This window comes from Gymnodraco acuticeps, unplaced genomic scaffold (assembly GCF_902827175.1).
Source record: "Gymnodraco acuticeps unplaced genomic scaffold, fGymAcu1.1, whole genome shotgun sequence".
Classification (NCBI taxonomy): Eukaryota; Metazoa; Chordata; class Actinopteri; order Perciformes; family Bathydraconidae; genus Gymnodraco; species Gymnodraco acuticeps.
Window position 1 is genome coordinate 1,107,463 of NW_022990016.1, and position 12,813 is coordinate 1,120,275.

Genomic DNA, 12,813 nt, shown 5'->3' on the forward strand with positions numbered 1-12,813 from the left:
ACTATTTCCTTTTACTTTACATTCTTCTCCGAAACATCTCAGAGGTCAATATTTTACTTTTTTTGTGTAATAAATTAAGTTACTTTGCAAATTTAGATCAATGAACAACACATTAATAACACTTTTGTTTGGCCTAGACCTAGAATGAAAAAGCTAGCCAGTAATATCTGCAACAAACACATTCAAATATAAAAAACATAAACAGAAAATTATAAGTACTTTTACACTTTGTACTTGAGGTTCATTTTGATGATAATTCTTATGAAGCAAGCTTAAGTAACATTTTGAATGAAGGACTTGGAATTTCCCAGTTTATTATTTCATTTCATTTATTTATTTTATTCATTTATTTGTTTAACTAAAAGATCCGAGTACTTCTTCCATTAGGCTTCTCTGCTTCCTGACGCACTATTTTTTTTGCTAACAAGTGTAACGGCCCGTCCACACTACAGCTTCGACAGCTTCAAAAACGGTTTCCAACGCGTCTGCCCATTCACTTTGAATGGGGTGACGTCACTTTTCGCCGAACTGCATTGTGGGAAGCAGAGCGGAGCTTTCCTGGCGTTTCAGGCTGCAAAAGTTGAGCAATGTTTAACTTTTGAAGCTTCTGAAGCTTTTGGTGGAAGCGTCAGCCAATCAAATCATATGCCAGTACAAGCTCTAGCCAATCAAACCGCTGCTTGTGTGTCAGGGGCGGGAGATTCATGTGATTGGTTGTTGGTCGAGCTTCAGACACGCCCAGCTCCAAGCTTTTTTTTTAAGCTGTAGTGTGGACGGGCCGTTAAGGAATGAAATTGATAAAAACGGTGTGTTTCATTTTCAACAACATCCCCTTCTTTCTTCAGGTTTTCTATAGAGCTGAGTTCAGGCTTGCTGGAGGTGATCTCCCCGCCCGCCGCCTATTACCCCGAGCTCACCAACCTCAAGGAGACTTTCGGAGACTCCAAAGAGAGAGTCAAGTAAGAACTCACACAGCCGAGGAATGTGTGTTATCTCTATCTTCGCTGCTCTGACATTCAATCAGGAAAAACGGGATCAAAATCCTTATGGTAATCATGTAGCACTTAGATGGATGAAATACAGGAGAGCTGTGATGAGGATTGAAGGAAAGATGAGTCAGGGGGGGAGTGGGAGGAGACGAGAGAGCGGGGGAGGTTTAAGGTAGGCGGCCGAGGTACTTGTTATTCCACAGGCATTTGTCAAAGTCACATCAAGGTCATCAGCAGCACGCTCTATCTCTCTCTCTCTCTCCCTGTAGTGCTCCCTCTTTATATCCTCTGTACTTATCGTGCAGTTTGTGCCAACTACTCACAGTACGTGCTCTGATAATAGACTGTAGGCCCAGAGGACTGTGTGCTATGTTTGGATATGGGTGACGTGAGCACACATTTAATCTGATGGCTGAACAGTTCGGACCTTGTGTGACATGGACTATTAAAAGATTATATTTTAGACACTTGTTTTTAGAGCTGCAACAATAAGTGGAGCAACGTGAAAAAATTGCTATCTATTTTGATAATCAACTAATAGTTAAAATATTTTTTAATGCAGTTTACACACTCTCCAAAACGGAGATTTCCTGCTTTTCGCTGTTTTATATCATGTTAAAGTGGCCCTATTATGCTCATTTCAGGTTTCATGATTGTACTGTTTAATAACTGTTTCCAGAAGTAATACATGGAGGCGTTTCAGGCAAGGAGGGAGTGTGTGGGAGAGGAACTTTGGGATTTGCAGACCATTTACATGCACAAAAGCCTATATTACACACTACAGGAAAAAGAAAACCACAAAAAAACCTATTTGGCGCCTCTTTAAACTGTGTGTGTGTGTGTGTGTGTGTGTGTGTGTGTGTGTGTGTGTGTGTGTGTGTGTGTGTGTGTGTGTGTGTGTGTGTGTGTGTGTGTGTGTGTGTGTGTGTGTGTGTGTGTGTGTGTGTGTGTGTGTGTGTGTGTGTGTGTGTGTGTGTGTGTGTGTGTGTGTGTGTGTGTGTGTGTGTGTGTGTGTGTGTGTGTGTGTGTGTGTGTGTGTGTGTGTGTGTGTGTGTGTGTGTGTGTGTGTGTGTGTGTGTGTGTGTGTGTGTGTGTGTGTGTGTGTGTGTGTGTGTGTGTGTGTGTGTGTGTGTGTGTGTGTGTGTGTGTGTGTGTGTGTGTGTGTGTGTGATTAGATACCCTTACAGCTAAAACTGCAGCAACACTTGCCCACCTGGCTGAGTTTAAGCGCACATGCTTATTTATAGTCTGTTCACCTGAGTGTAAACAATGTGTGTGTGCGCCTTCCTCCACACACGCTCCCTGGCAGCATCACAAACAGCTGCAGCCTGCGGGGAACAACAGCTATAAGTCAGGCTGCAACAAGGGCAGATTGTTCAGATCAAACCATTAGCGTGACAGCGCTGCTTTATAAATTATTCAAGTAGAGTCTGTGGTTCAGTGTACCTGAGAATAACTGATTTGCACAGTTGGGCTTTTTATGCATGTAAAGCAGTCGGTCTATCGCTAAGGCAGTAAGATGTGTTTACTTTCTCTTTTGTGAATAGTTGTATTGTCTATTGTTTGTTTGCATCAGCCAAAGATTATACGTTTAACATTGTAAACAGAAAATATAAAAAATATAGGATTGTATTTTGAGAACAGGATAAAAGTGAAATAAAGCAGAAAGAGGAATAAAATATCTTTTTAAAAACATGTAATTCAACTTTCCGTGCTTCCCTTCCCCATCACACTCATGTATAGTTGTAGTCTATGTTAACTCTTTCTTCTTTGTGTTCAGATGGCGAACCAAGCAGAATCTGGACTACTCCTTCCTCATGATGTATGCTGTGAGCAAAGGAGTTTATTATGTCCAGGTATGTCCTTTTAAATAGAAAAATGAATACAATAAAGGTTCCCATAGCAACTTGTTGGAGTGCATTTGAAGAAGGGCTCTGCCTACAGTTACTCATACGTGTCAGCGTGAAGCCTGTTACTGGGCAAACATACCAAATGAAATGCGTGTTGTTGCAGATATTCATCAGAGCCTGTATTGTTTCATTAGACTGAAGCCAGTTTCCTCTTGGTTAAACTAGGCGCCTAACTTGAGAATGTTTCCATAAATGTTTTCTATCACATCATGCACAGTTTTGTGTTGTTAATCTCCCAACTTTCTGTCTCATGCATGCCGTATGTCTTTTCCATTCTCTGCTCGGAGGGAAGAGGTATTGCCTGTCTGACTTCTGCTGCTACTGTAGTTTAGTGTTTAGTGTGTCCTAGCTTAGGTCACATGGTTGTCCTTGAGTAGAGGAGTCTCCTTCGTGATTCCCACCGTCTCCATCAGCAACCTCAACTAATTTCCTCCTGTTTTGTTCTTCAGCTGGAGGATGACATCGTGGCCAAGCCTAACTACTTTGCCACCATGAAGAACTTTGCCCTGCAGCTCTCGTCGGAGGACTGGATGATCCTGGAGTTTTCTCAGCTGGGCTTTATTGGTACGACCCGTTTAGCACATGATCAATACACTGCATCCACAGGGGGGGATCTGTCAAATGGAGCATTATTTGAAAGCCAAAAAGTCAAATTTCCTGGCTAAATGGTCTCTCAAGAGTGATTGTTTACTCATTCTCTTAACTCAGGATTTAGAAAGGCCCTTGGCAAAGTACTCAAATGCAGAAATACTTGTTGGATTTATCAATAGGTGACAATCCTGTTGTTATGATGTAAAGACTTTCTTCTGTTGGTGATTAATAAGTAATCACCCATATACAACATGGATAGTTCTTTCATGTATGATTGATTGATTATTTTTCATATACATATCAGGTAAAATGACTCTAACTTTAAATACAAAAACAAATCTGAAACAGACAGAATGAACGCAGTGAAATGCACCGTGGATGGAAGAGAGAGAGAGATCAGTGTAGAAATTGGGTCACGTGTAAAGTACCACCATTTGGCAGGGAATAGCAAATCCATATGTAGCAACTCCCTACATCCCTTTTTGTATTCGTCTTGTCTTTAATGACGCTGTGCAGAATCAATGCATGTCTATAAACCTTCCTTATTCTCTCTTTCCTCCAGGAAAATGTTTCAGGCTCCGGACCTGAACCTCATTGTTGAGTTCATCTTCATGTTCTACAAGGAGAAGCCCATCGATTGGCTGCTGGACCACATCCTGTGGGTCAAAGTCTGCAACCCGGAGAAAGATGCGGTATGCACTGAGACCACTGTATAGATTTATAAGTAAGTGACATTGTAAGGAGTTTAGGTTTCATCAATCCTCCCTGTATTTGTTATAGAAACACTGCGAGCGGCAGAAGTCCAGCCTGCGTGTGCGCTTCAGACCCTCCCTGTTTCAACACGTGGGACTCCATTCTTCTCTTGCTGGAAAGATCCAGAAACTCACAGTGAGTCTCACGGCCCTGCGTTCATACATAACATTAGAAGCGTCTTTCTGTATAGAAATGTTAATATCCCATCTATATGTGTCTACAGGACAAGGATTTCCTGAAGCCTCTGCTCCACAAGATGCACGTCAACCCCCCAGCTGAGGTTTCCACTTCAGTGAAGGTATCATTGCAGGGTTTCCATCAAATATTTGCCCTCTCGGACTTTACTTTATAGTTTTATAGAAACCTACCTCTCTTGAAAGTCTGAAGTTAAGACAGGAATAATCTAAGATAGAACTTTCCCCTATTTGCTCTTAAAAAACTAATCCTATCTAACTTTGATCCTGTGATTCAATCTTATCTCAGTTTAAAACATACAAAGAATCAATCCAACATCAGCTTTAATGTCTGTTACAAAGCAACCAATGCTACATTTCACATCTCTCCGAGCTAAAATACTTTATAACCAATGTTTGTGTAATTTAAACATACATTGAAACACACTTAAAATGAAGCAAAAACAAGGCACTTAACTGAAAGTCAGATGAGTTACATGTGTCTGTAGCATCATTGAAGGGATAGCCTATAATCAGGGTTGGGAGGGTTACTTTGTAAATGTAATCAGTTACTGATTACTGAATACATGGCTCTGAAAGTAATCCGAATACAGTTACAGTTACATGTCTTCACATATTCAGATTACTTATAGATTACTTTCTTTTTCCATCACAGATGGGTATGTTTTGGTGAACAGGAGACACAAAAAGCAAAAGGAAACTGAACGTGTTTTTACTGTTTTAATGGCTTATCAAGAGCACAACTGAAACATCACATCTGAAACGATGTAACAACATAATACACTTTTTGGGGATGCAGCTTGGGATGTGAGGAGGGAGGGACATGGCTTAGAACGAGCGTGTCGCTTTCTGTCCTGCCAGTGTTGGCAGGACATGAATTAAAATGTTGAACTCGGACTTCATTTTAAGGACATTTCGGCCAGGGGTTTAGAGCTATATTTGTTTAAGCGTCGGATTGGCAAAACAGGAGAGTGTGTGCACCAGTCTGCCTTGATCTATGTATTCATGTCTGTGACTCTCACAGTATCTGCTACCCGCAGCTGGTTTATAGAAGGAAAACCTCCTTCACTTCATGAAATCTCTGCAGCGCCAGGAGGCAGCGGGAGGGTTAACTCAGCCTCTGAGAAGACGAGCGCGCAGTGCCTTTCACGCACCGCCTCACTGTGTTTACCTTCAGAATCATTAGAAAGGCTAAAGAGCGACCGCAGGCTGATGTGTTTTAACCACACACACCTCTACACACACCTCTACACACACACACACACACACGATTTAAACGCAGACTTTTGTTCCTCCATGTTTCGTTATCGTTTCACTGAGCGGACCCGCACATTTTTTTCAAACGCTCCCTTTTTTGGTCCATCTGCGGCGGTAATAGGTTTTGTGGGCTTTGATGATTCGGCTGTACCTTTAGTAATGAATATTAAATGTTGTGAGGAAATATTTCCTCCAATAAGTAATCCAAAATGTATTCACTTCAGGTTTACGAAAGTAACTGTAATCAGATTACTCGTTTTTAAAATGTAACGCGAGCTGAATATAGTTACTTGATTTGTGTATTCTGATTACGTAACGCCGTTACATGTATTCCGTTACAACCCAACCCTGCCTATAATGAGCGTTTCATCATCAAACCCTATCCTTTGTGCCTGCTTTAATCCTTTCTGTGAAACTTGTTAGCATTTAGTTGGTTAAATAAAATAAATGTGTCCAAAATTAGGCGAGTTTATCTAAAATGTAGGATGCTTATCTAAACCCCTATGTATATATCCTAGTTGTAAGGATAGAAACAATGACTCAGGAGCTGCATATCTATGATTATCCAAATCAGGTCCTGAACCTGATCACCTTTGTTATCAGCGGTGGATTGGATCTTCAAATAAGGAAGTATCTGTAATAAAGCTTCAGCCTAGTTCATACAAATATGAATGATTAATTGAACACAATGTCCCTCAGCTTTACAATCAGTGATTAGGGTGGAACGAAACATGTCATGTGTCACACAGGTGTACCAGGGTCACACGCTGGAGAAGACGTACCTGGGAGAGGACTTCTTCTGGTCCATCACTCCGAAAGCGGGAGACTACATCCTCTTCAAATTTGACCGGCCTGTTAGCATAGAGAAGTATGTATGAAGGGCTTTATCTGAGTGTCATCTGTTGAAATAATATGATTAGCATACATGTATTATAATAATGTTGGCAATGAAAGCACATGCAGACATCTGTCTTCTCGCTTTCCTCTGCCTCCTGCCATTTAGTGCTTCAGGTTGAGCTTCACTGTGTGTGTGTGAGTGTGTCTCTTCAGGGATCCGGCTGAGCTAATGAGTGCTCTAAAATAAGCTTCCTCGGGTCAGCCTCCTACTCCCTGTGGAGCCGTGGAGAAGGTGGGAGAAAGACAGGGAATATAAAGAGATCTGATTGCGAGAACGTCACAGCAGCGGAAAGGGGATGTTCAGATCTGGTCATGTGGAGATTCATTTTATGGTGACGAGTGAATTCATTGCACTCGTAAAGATAACGTTTGGACCACGAGACTGTCGATCAATCAGCGACTAAGTGGCTGTGAGCGGGGAAAGAGCCGCCTCGTCTTTCTCTCTCTGACTCAGAGTGTTTTGTCTGCTTTTGAATGATAGCAATAATAATACCGACATCTGATCAGCAGTTAGCCGAGAGATCCAGACTGCTTTGCGTTCTTTATGATCCAACATACTTCCTCTGCCTCCTACTATCTGCTAACAATTTAAAGCGTCCATAGGGTCGGGAAAAAACTGGAAAAGTTATGTAATTTAAACCAAGCTGTTCTGGAAAGTTATTGATTCTGTAAACAAATGTTCTGGAACTATATGTTTTTATTGTTCTGTTATTTCAATGATACCCCAACGGGCAGGACACAGCACATGTACAACACTTATTTCCCCATAAGCATACATATCAGTTATAGTGTCTGTCTGATTGCTGGCTGATTAAACACTAACTTTATCATTGATACTATAAACCTTCACAGAATGTCTGGTAAGGAAACTGTTACCATAAGTCATGGAAATCAATTGACCAAAATGTGTAGCAACCTTGTTTTCTACAAGTTAAAACTCAAACTGAAATCGGCCTTGTTTCAGGTAAAGAAAGGAAAGCATGATCGTCCTGTTCTTCCTTGAATCCTCCAACCTTTCTTAAGTGAAGCTCACGTTTCCCTTTGTGCCCACGCTTCATCCAAATCATCCTCCAAAATCTATTGAGATTCCTACGCTGGCAAAAAAGGCAGATCATTAATGTTCAAAACCTGTAGCTATGACCTGAATGTGAGATCTAAGAACCAAACGCATTGAAAATATATCCGACTGACAGTTAACCATCGATGAAATGAAAGAAGTGCACTTACACAACAATTTATTTCATATTTATGTCCCCACTAGGGATGAGGAAGTGCAACACACACCAGTTGGAATTGGTAGTGGTTATAAGTAGTTTTATTATAGAACAGGGTGAAACAAAGGAAGGACTCTAACAAAAAGGAGCCTGTGTACATACGAAGAAATAGATAATAACGAACTAAATAGAAACTAAAACCCTCACTGTCAAAGTGGTACAGTCTAAAGAAAGGAAGCTGTAAGAACACACAGCTGAGGCAAAGTACAACAGTCACACAACACTAAACTAATCGAGACACATCTAATCACAATAATACTGATCAACACGGACCACACAAGTTAACCTACTGTTTAACACATTCGCACACAAACTAGCCACTAGCGAGAGGCGTCTGTTCCCCCAACAGAGCCTCCAGAGTGATAGTTGTCCCCAGGCTTTGTAGTCATCTCCAGCAGGTGTGTGCCGTCTGGGCGCTGCGATTGGAGTGCGTCGGGCCCGGCGTGCTCCAATCACAATCTTCAGGGGGGCGGACCAGGAGATGGCAGCCAATGACGTCAGGGCAACCGCACAGCTCATTTACATATAACACAGCTTAACACAATTAAGACGACCAGAAAGGCAGCAGCCGTAACAACCATCCACAAATGACTTGATGAACTGCCACGAGGGGAAATGTGCAAGAATGCTTTTTTATGGATGTAAATATTAAAACTAATGTTTGATCTGGCAGGTTCCTGTTCCGCAGTGGTAACCAAGAGCACCCGGGTGACAAAATCGAGAACACCACCGTGGAAATACTGCCTTTTTCGGTAGGAATACACACACACACACACGCACACACACGCACACACACACTCTGTCACCCTTCTGGTGTGATGTGCAAACAGTTTTTATTTAATTAAATTGAGTGGTTGCTCTTAGGCATATTGATTATTGACAGCAATGTGAGCATGACAGAATCGTTGCTGCGCCCGAAACGATACATCCTGGCGCTGAGGTTCACACTCCCCGTGCAGGCTCACATGTTTGCGTCCGTTTAGAGTGCTGCGTAATTTTGAGAAATCATTAAAAAAGTTGTTTGTGTCTCATATTTATTTGACTGTGCTCTACATGTTAGGTACCAGGACTTCAGACCAAAGAAAAGTACAAGCGAACTGAAGACCGCTTTTACAGGATCGGTGAGTCCGATCAGATTACATACTCACACTGATGCCTACATTGATAGAAGGTGTTCAAACAAATGTATGTTTTCTCCGTCACGGCCTTTTTCCATTTCCCCTATTTTCATCTGACGTTGTTCTGCTCTTCCTGGAGTCGTTTAAGTCTTTATATTTTTGCTGACAATATTCTAATAAGATTCTACTTTCATACCTTCTTCGTTAAATGTTCCTTGTGGATGTGATTTAGATAAATGAATTGATCCCTGTAGGGGAACTCGGCTATTAAAGCAGCAACAGGCAAACATTTAGAACAAAGGGTAGGACAGGTAAGAGTTCACACAATGATCAATAAGAATACATAATAGCGAATGTCAGAAACTGAATAAAATAACAATACAATTAAATAATTAGATTAGATTAAAATGTATTGTCATTGCAGAGTACACAAACTGATACAACAAAATTGCTATGGGCGGGGGGGGGAAAGCAGTAAAGTGCAGTGTAATTCATAGTATAATCTAAGACAGATATAAAAAAGTTGAAGTATGAACAGTATGTATTGGTATAAACAGTGCTATAGAAATTGAATGCACTCTAGAACAGGTATAAATATAGACAGTTTAATAGACACTATAGACAGATTAAAGAATAAACTATAGACCCTTTTAAAACCTATAAAACTAAGTGTAAGTACACCAGAGGAAATATAGCTGTTTTATGAATACAGAAAAGTAAATACAACTTAAGTGCATAAGTCAGTCACTGGGTATTCAGGTGAGGTGATTAAGGCCCAAACATTAGGTTAATATTCTTCCAGCGGGTCAGTTAATGTTTCCCTCTCACTTCAGCACCCAGTGTTAATCATTAGCACTGGGCTCTCCCTATATATATGATTTACAGTCCCTAATGTTGTCTTTGTGTCTGCTTGAACCCACAGGTCAGTTTGAGAAGGGTGTGGCAGAGGGAGTCGTGGATCCCTCTTTCAATCCCATCATCGCTCTGCGGCTCTCGGTCATCAAAGACTCGGCAGTGTGGGCCATCCTCAGTGAAGTGAGCCAAACACACACCTGTTCCTCTCCTGTCAAATCACATTTAACACCACTTTCTCAAGATGCATTCTGCCTCAATGTTTTAATCTAATAGCACATGTAACGCTCTCCTGCAGATACATATAAAGAGGATGGCAGGCTGACTCTGGATCATGAATCACGGCCCCCCGGGGGACCAGACTCTCCTCGATTGCTTACACAGGGCCTCTGGCGCCTAGCAACCAGCAGTGAAGTCATCCGAGCCCGCTGTCTGAGGAGCGCCGCCTCCCTGTACCCTGATCTTCGTCCGTTTGTTTTGTTTTTTGCTTCCCGTCGATCGATTCCTCCATTTCTCTCTGCATCTCTCCCTCACTCTTGTGCTCTTAATTCATTTCTTGAGAATGTGAATACTACTGTCCTGAAGAATAGCGGCAGAGTGCGTGAAGCCATTCTGCTCCGGCTCTCAAAGTCTCTGTGTTGCTCAGCGGCTTTGAACCCAATCAGAAAAAAAGGACAAACGAGGACAAATCATCACATCTGGGGAGAAGCGGTGGTGTGACGCTGCCAAACCCTCCTCCTCCGGTGACTCAATGCTGCCACCTTCGGGCCAGCTAAGGCATTGCACTGTCACTAACGCCTCAGCAAAGCAGCCCTCGATGATGGAGAATGTTGTCATCGCTAACGGCCAGTCGCTCTGTTCCCGACAGAGATGACGGAGCTCCAGATCAACACCAGCCCAAACAATGTTTCCCTCACTCCCAGAGTATTGTCCGACACACTTCAAATACTCCACTTGTCCTGAAACACACACTCAGGACGAGCTTGTTCCAAAATCCTGCCTGTAGCCAGTCAGTAACAACTTTGACTAAACTGTAGGGCACTTTCTGAGGTAACTACCCCGATCCGTTGAGAGAATAATTTCCATGACACCATATCTCAGCTCCTGTCTGACGGGCCGTGTGACCTCAGCGTCCATTTACAGTAAACCAATCAGACATTGCCTTGGCGTCATTTTCCCGAAGGAATATATTGTTATATTGATATATTATTATAGAGCTATGACGATCTATGAAGGTGACTTAATTTATTTGAAATAAACCTTTAATTTGTACAAGAGGTAAAATATATTTTTATTCTATTGAGAGATGTTTATGGTAGTTCAGAGTCTGTTTTTATCTGTGTCCTGTTGTGTTTGTTGCCTAAATTGCTATTATACATTTTCTTTCATTATTGCAGCTACTTGCAAACTTTTGTCTGCAGGTGCTCGGGTCAGTTCTTTTAACTTGAAGTGAAACGTTTGAATTTAATTTCACTTCTTAAAGACCGAATGGTAGGAGAGTTGAGAATAGATTCTGTTGAAGAAGCTGTGGGTCAAAATTAGAAAAAAATTGTGCCTTAAATCCAGGTCCCTTGAAATTGTCTCAGCAACATTATTCCAATCTCTCACTCTTGCCTACACTTTGAATGCTGGATATACTAATATTTTTAAAATAATATACACAGTCAACTAAGTTACTGGATGTTTAGATCAACATCTGAGTGAAAGCGGTTCAAAAAGGGGGGTGTTTATTTTAAACAGCGTGATTTGCACTGCTTTTTTCACTTTTTGTGTTGCCATCACACTTTTCACCATTGCACTTGCGTTTCCCATCTTCCCATAGTTCATTTCACTGATTCCTCCAAATCTATATGACAAACTATTTTGTTCAATCAAGTATCTGTTTTTTGATTGGACAGAATATTATGACTACTGATGATTGCGCCTTTCGTTGTAAGATTTGACTGAGGTTGTATTGTTCTTTCACTGATTGTAAATATAAAAAAAAGCAATGAGCATTATCTCTTATTTCCCTCACCCTCTCTGTTCTGCCTCATGTAATAGTTTATTGAAATTCAGTCGACATGTTTTGTGTTTGTGTGTGTGGCCAATATTATGAGTGGATGAATGTCACTCATTTGACATGTTAGTGGTTTATCGAAGGGGAAAGTGAAGTGCCTTTTAGTGGAATTGTTTTTTTCCTAGTCATGCTGTTCATGTGCATGATTATTATTTCTTATCTCAGCCACCTCTTCGTCAGTCTTTTTTTTTAATTGTGAGAAGATGAGAGCTGAATGGTGGACATGATTTCAAAAGTGTGAAGTCATTTTCAGTACTAATTACAGGACTTGCTCTCCCCTCTTGTCCTGGATCCACGTACAGACTGAATGCATGAAAGCAGCATAAACGCTCATTAATCTCCTTATGACCCCCCTTACTGTAATTGTTTAAAGTGGAAATGAGAAAAAACAATGAAAGGAACTCTTCCCCTTGATTAAAAACAAACCCACACCCCCATCAGTTCATGTGCCTTCATCATGTACATGTATGCCTGCCGCTGATGTTTGACATCATTTTTCATGGACATCTTTGAAATAAAAGTTGTTGGAAGTCATGCCCATTATTTTTCTGTGTTATGTTGTTCCACGTGCGTTTCTCATGCCATCTGTATCACCAGATTCCAGAACAGCTGTAAAGAAAAAGTAAATCTATTGCAAATATAACCACAAAGCTTATTTGATGTAGTTTTTCCACACATGGATCAAGATTGGTCTGCACAATGTTTATAAAACAACTCTCGAGGTAAAATGTGTTTGAACCATAGACTGTATATAAACAGTTTGAACAGATCAATTATCTGTATGTAGAATATATATTTACAAATGTTCTTTGTGTATTTGTAAATTAATTTGAGTATTCACGGATTTCATTTTTGTGTGTAATTTCTTTCTGTATTTGCATATCTTTTTTAATATTTCTGTGAGTCATTATTTTTACAT

General features: G+C 41.0%; 1 protein-coding gene across 1 annotated transcript in view; it reads left to right on the forward strand.

Annotated features, from left to right (window-relative positions):
* mgat4a (alpha-1,3-mannosyl-glycoprotein 4-beta-N-acetylglucosaminyltransferase A) overlaps positions 1–12,428 on the forward strand; it is a 40,106-nt gene extending 27,678 nt beyond the window's left edge. Inside the window, exons 6-16 of the mRNA XM_034213737.1 lie at positions 846–959; positions 2,770–2,845; positions 3,349–3,463; positions 4,052–4,182; positions 4,271–4,378; positions 4,467–4,541; positions 6,444–6,562; positions 8,539–8,617; positions 8,926–8,986; positions 9,906–10,018; positions 10,134–12,428. Coding sequence (XP_034069628.1) covers positions 846–959; positions 2,770–2,845; positions 3,349–3,463; positions 4,052–4,182; positions 4,271–4,378; positions 4,467–4,541; positions 6,444–6,562; positions 8,539–8,617; positions 8,926–8,986; positions 9,906–10,018; positions 10,134–10,160 — 1,018 coding nt within the window. The 3' untranslated portion in view covers positions 10,161–12,428. The remainder of the gene's footprint in view (positions 1–845; positions 960–2,769; positions 2,846–3,348; positions 3,464–4,051; positions 4,183–4,270; positions 4,379–4,466; positions 4,542–6,443; positions 6,563–8,538; positions 8,618–8,925; positions 8,987–9,905; positions 10,019–10,133) is intronic.
* Positions 12,429–12,813: the final 385 nt, after the last annotated feature.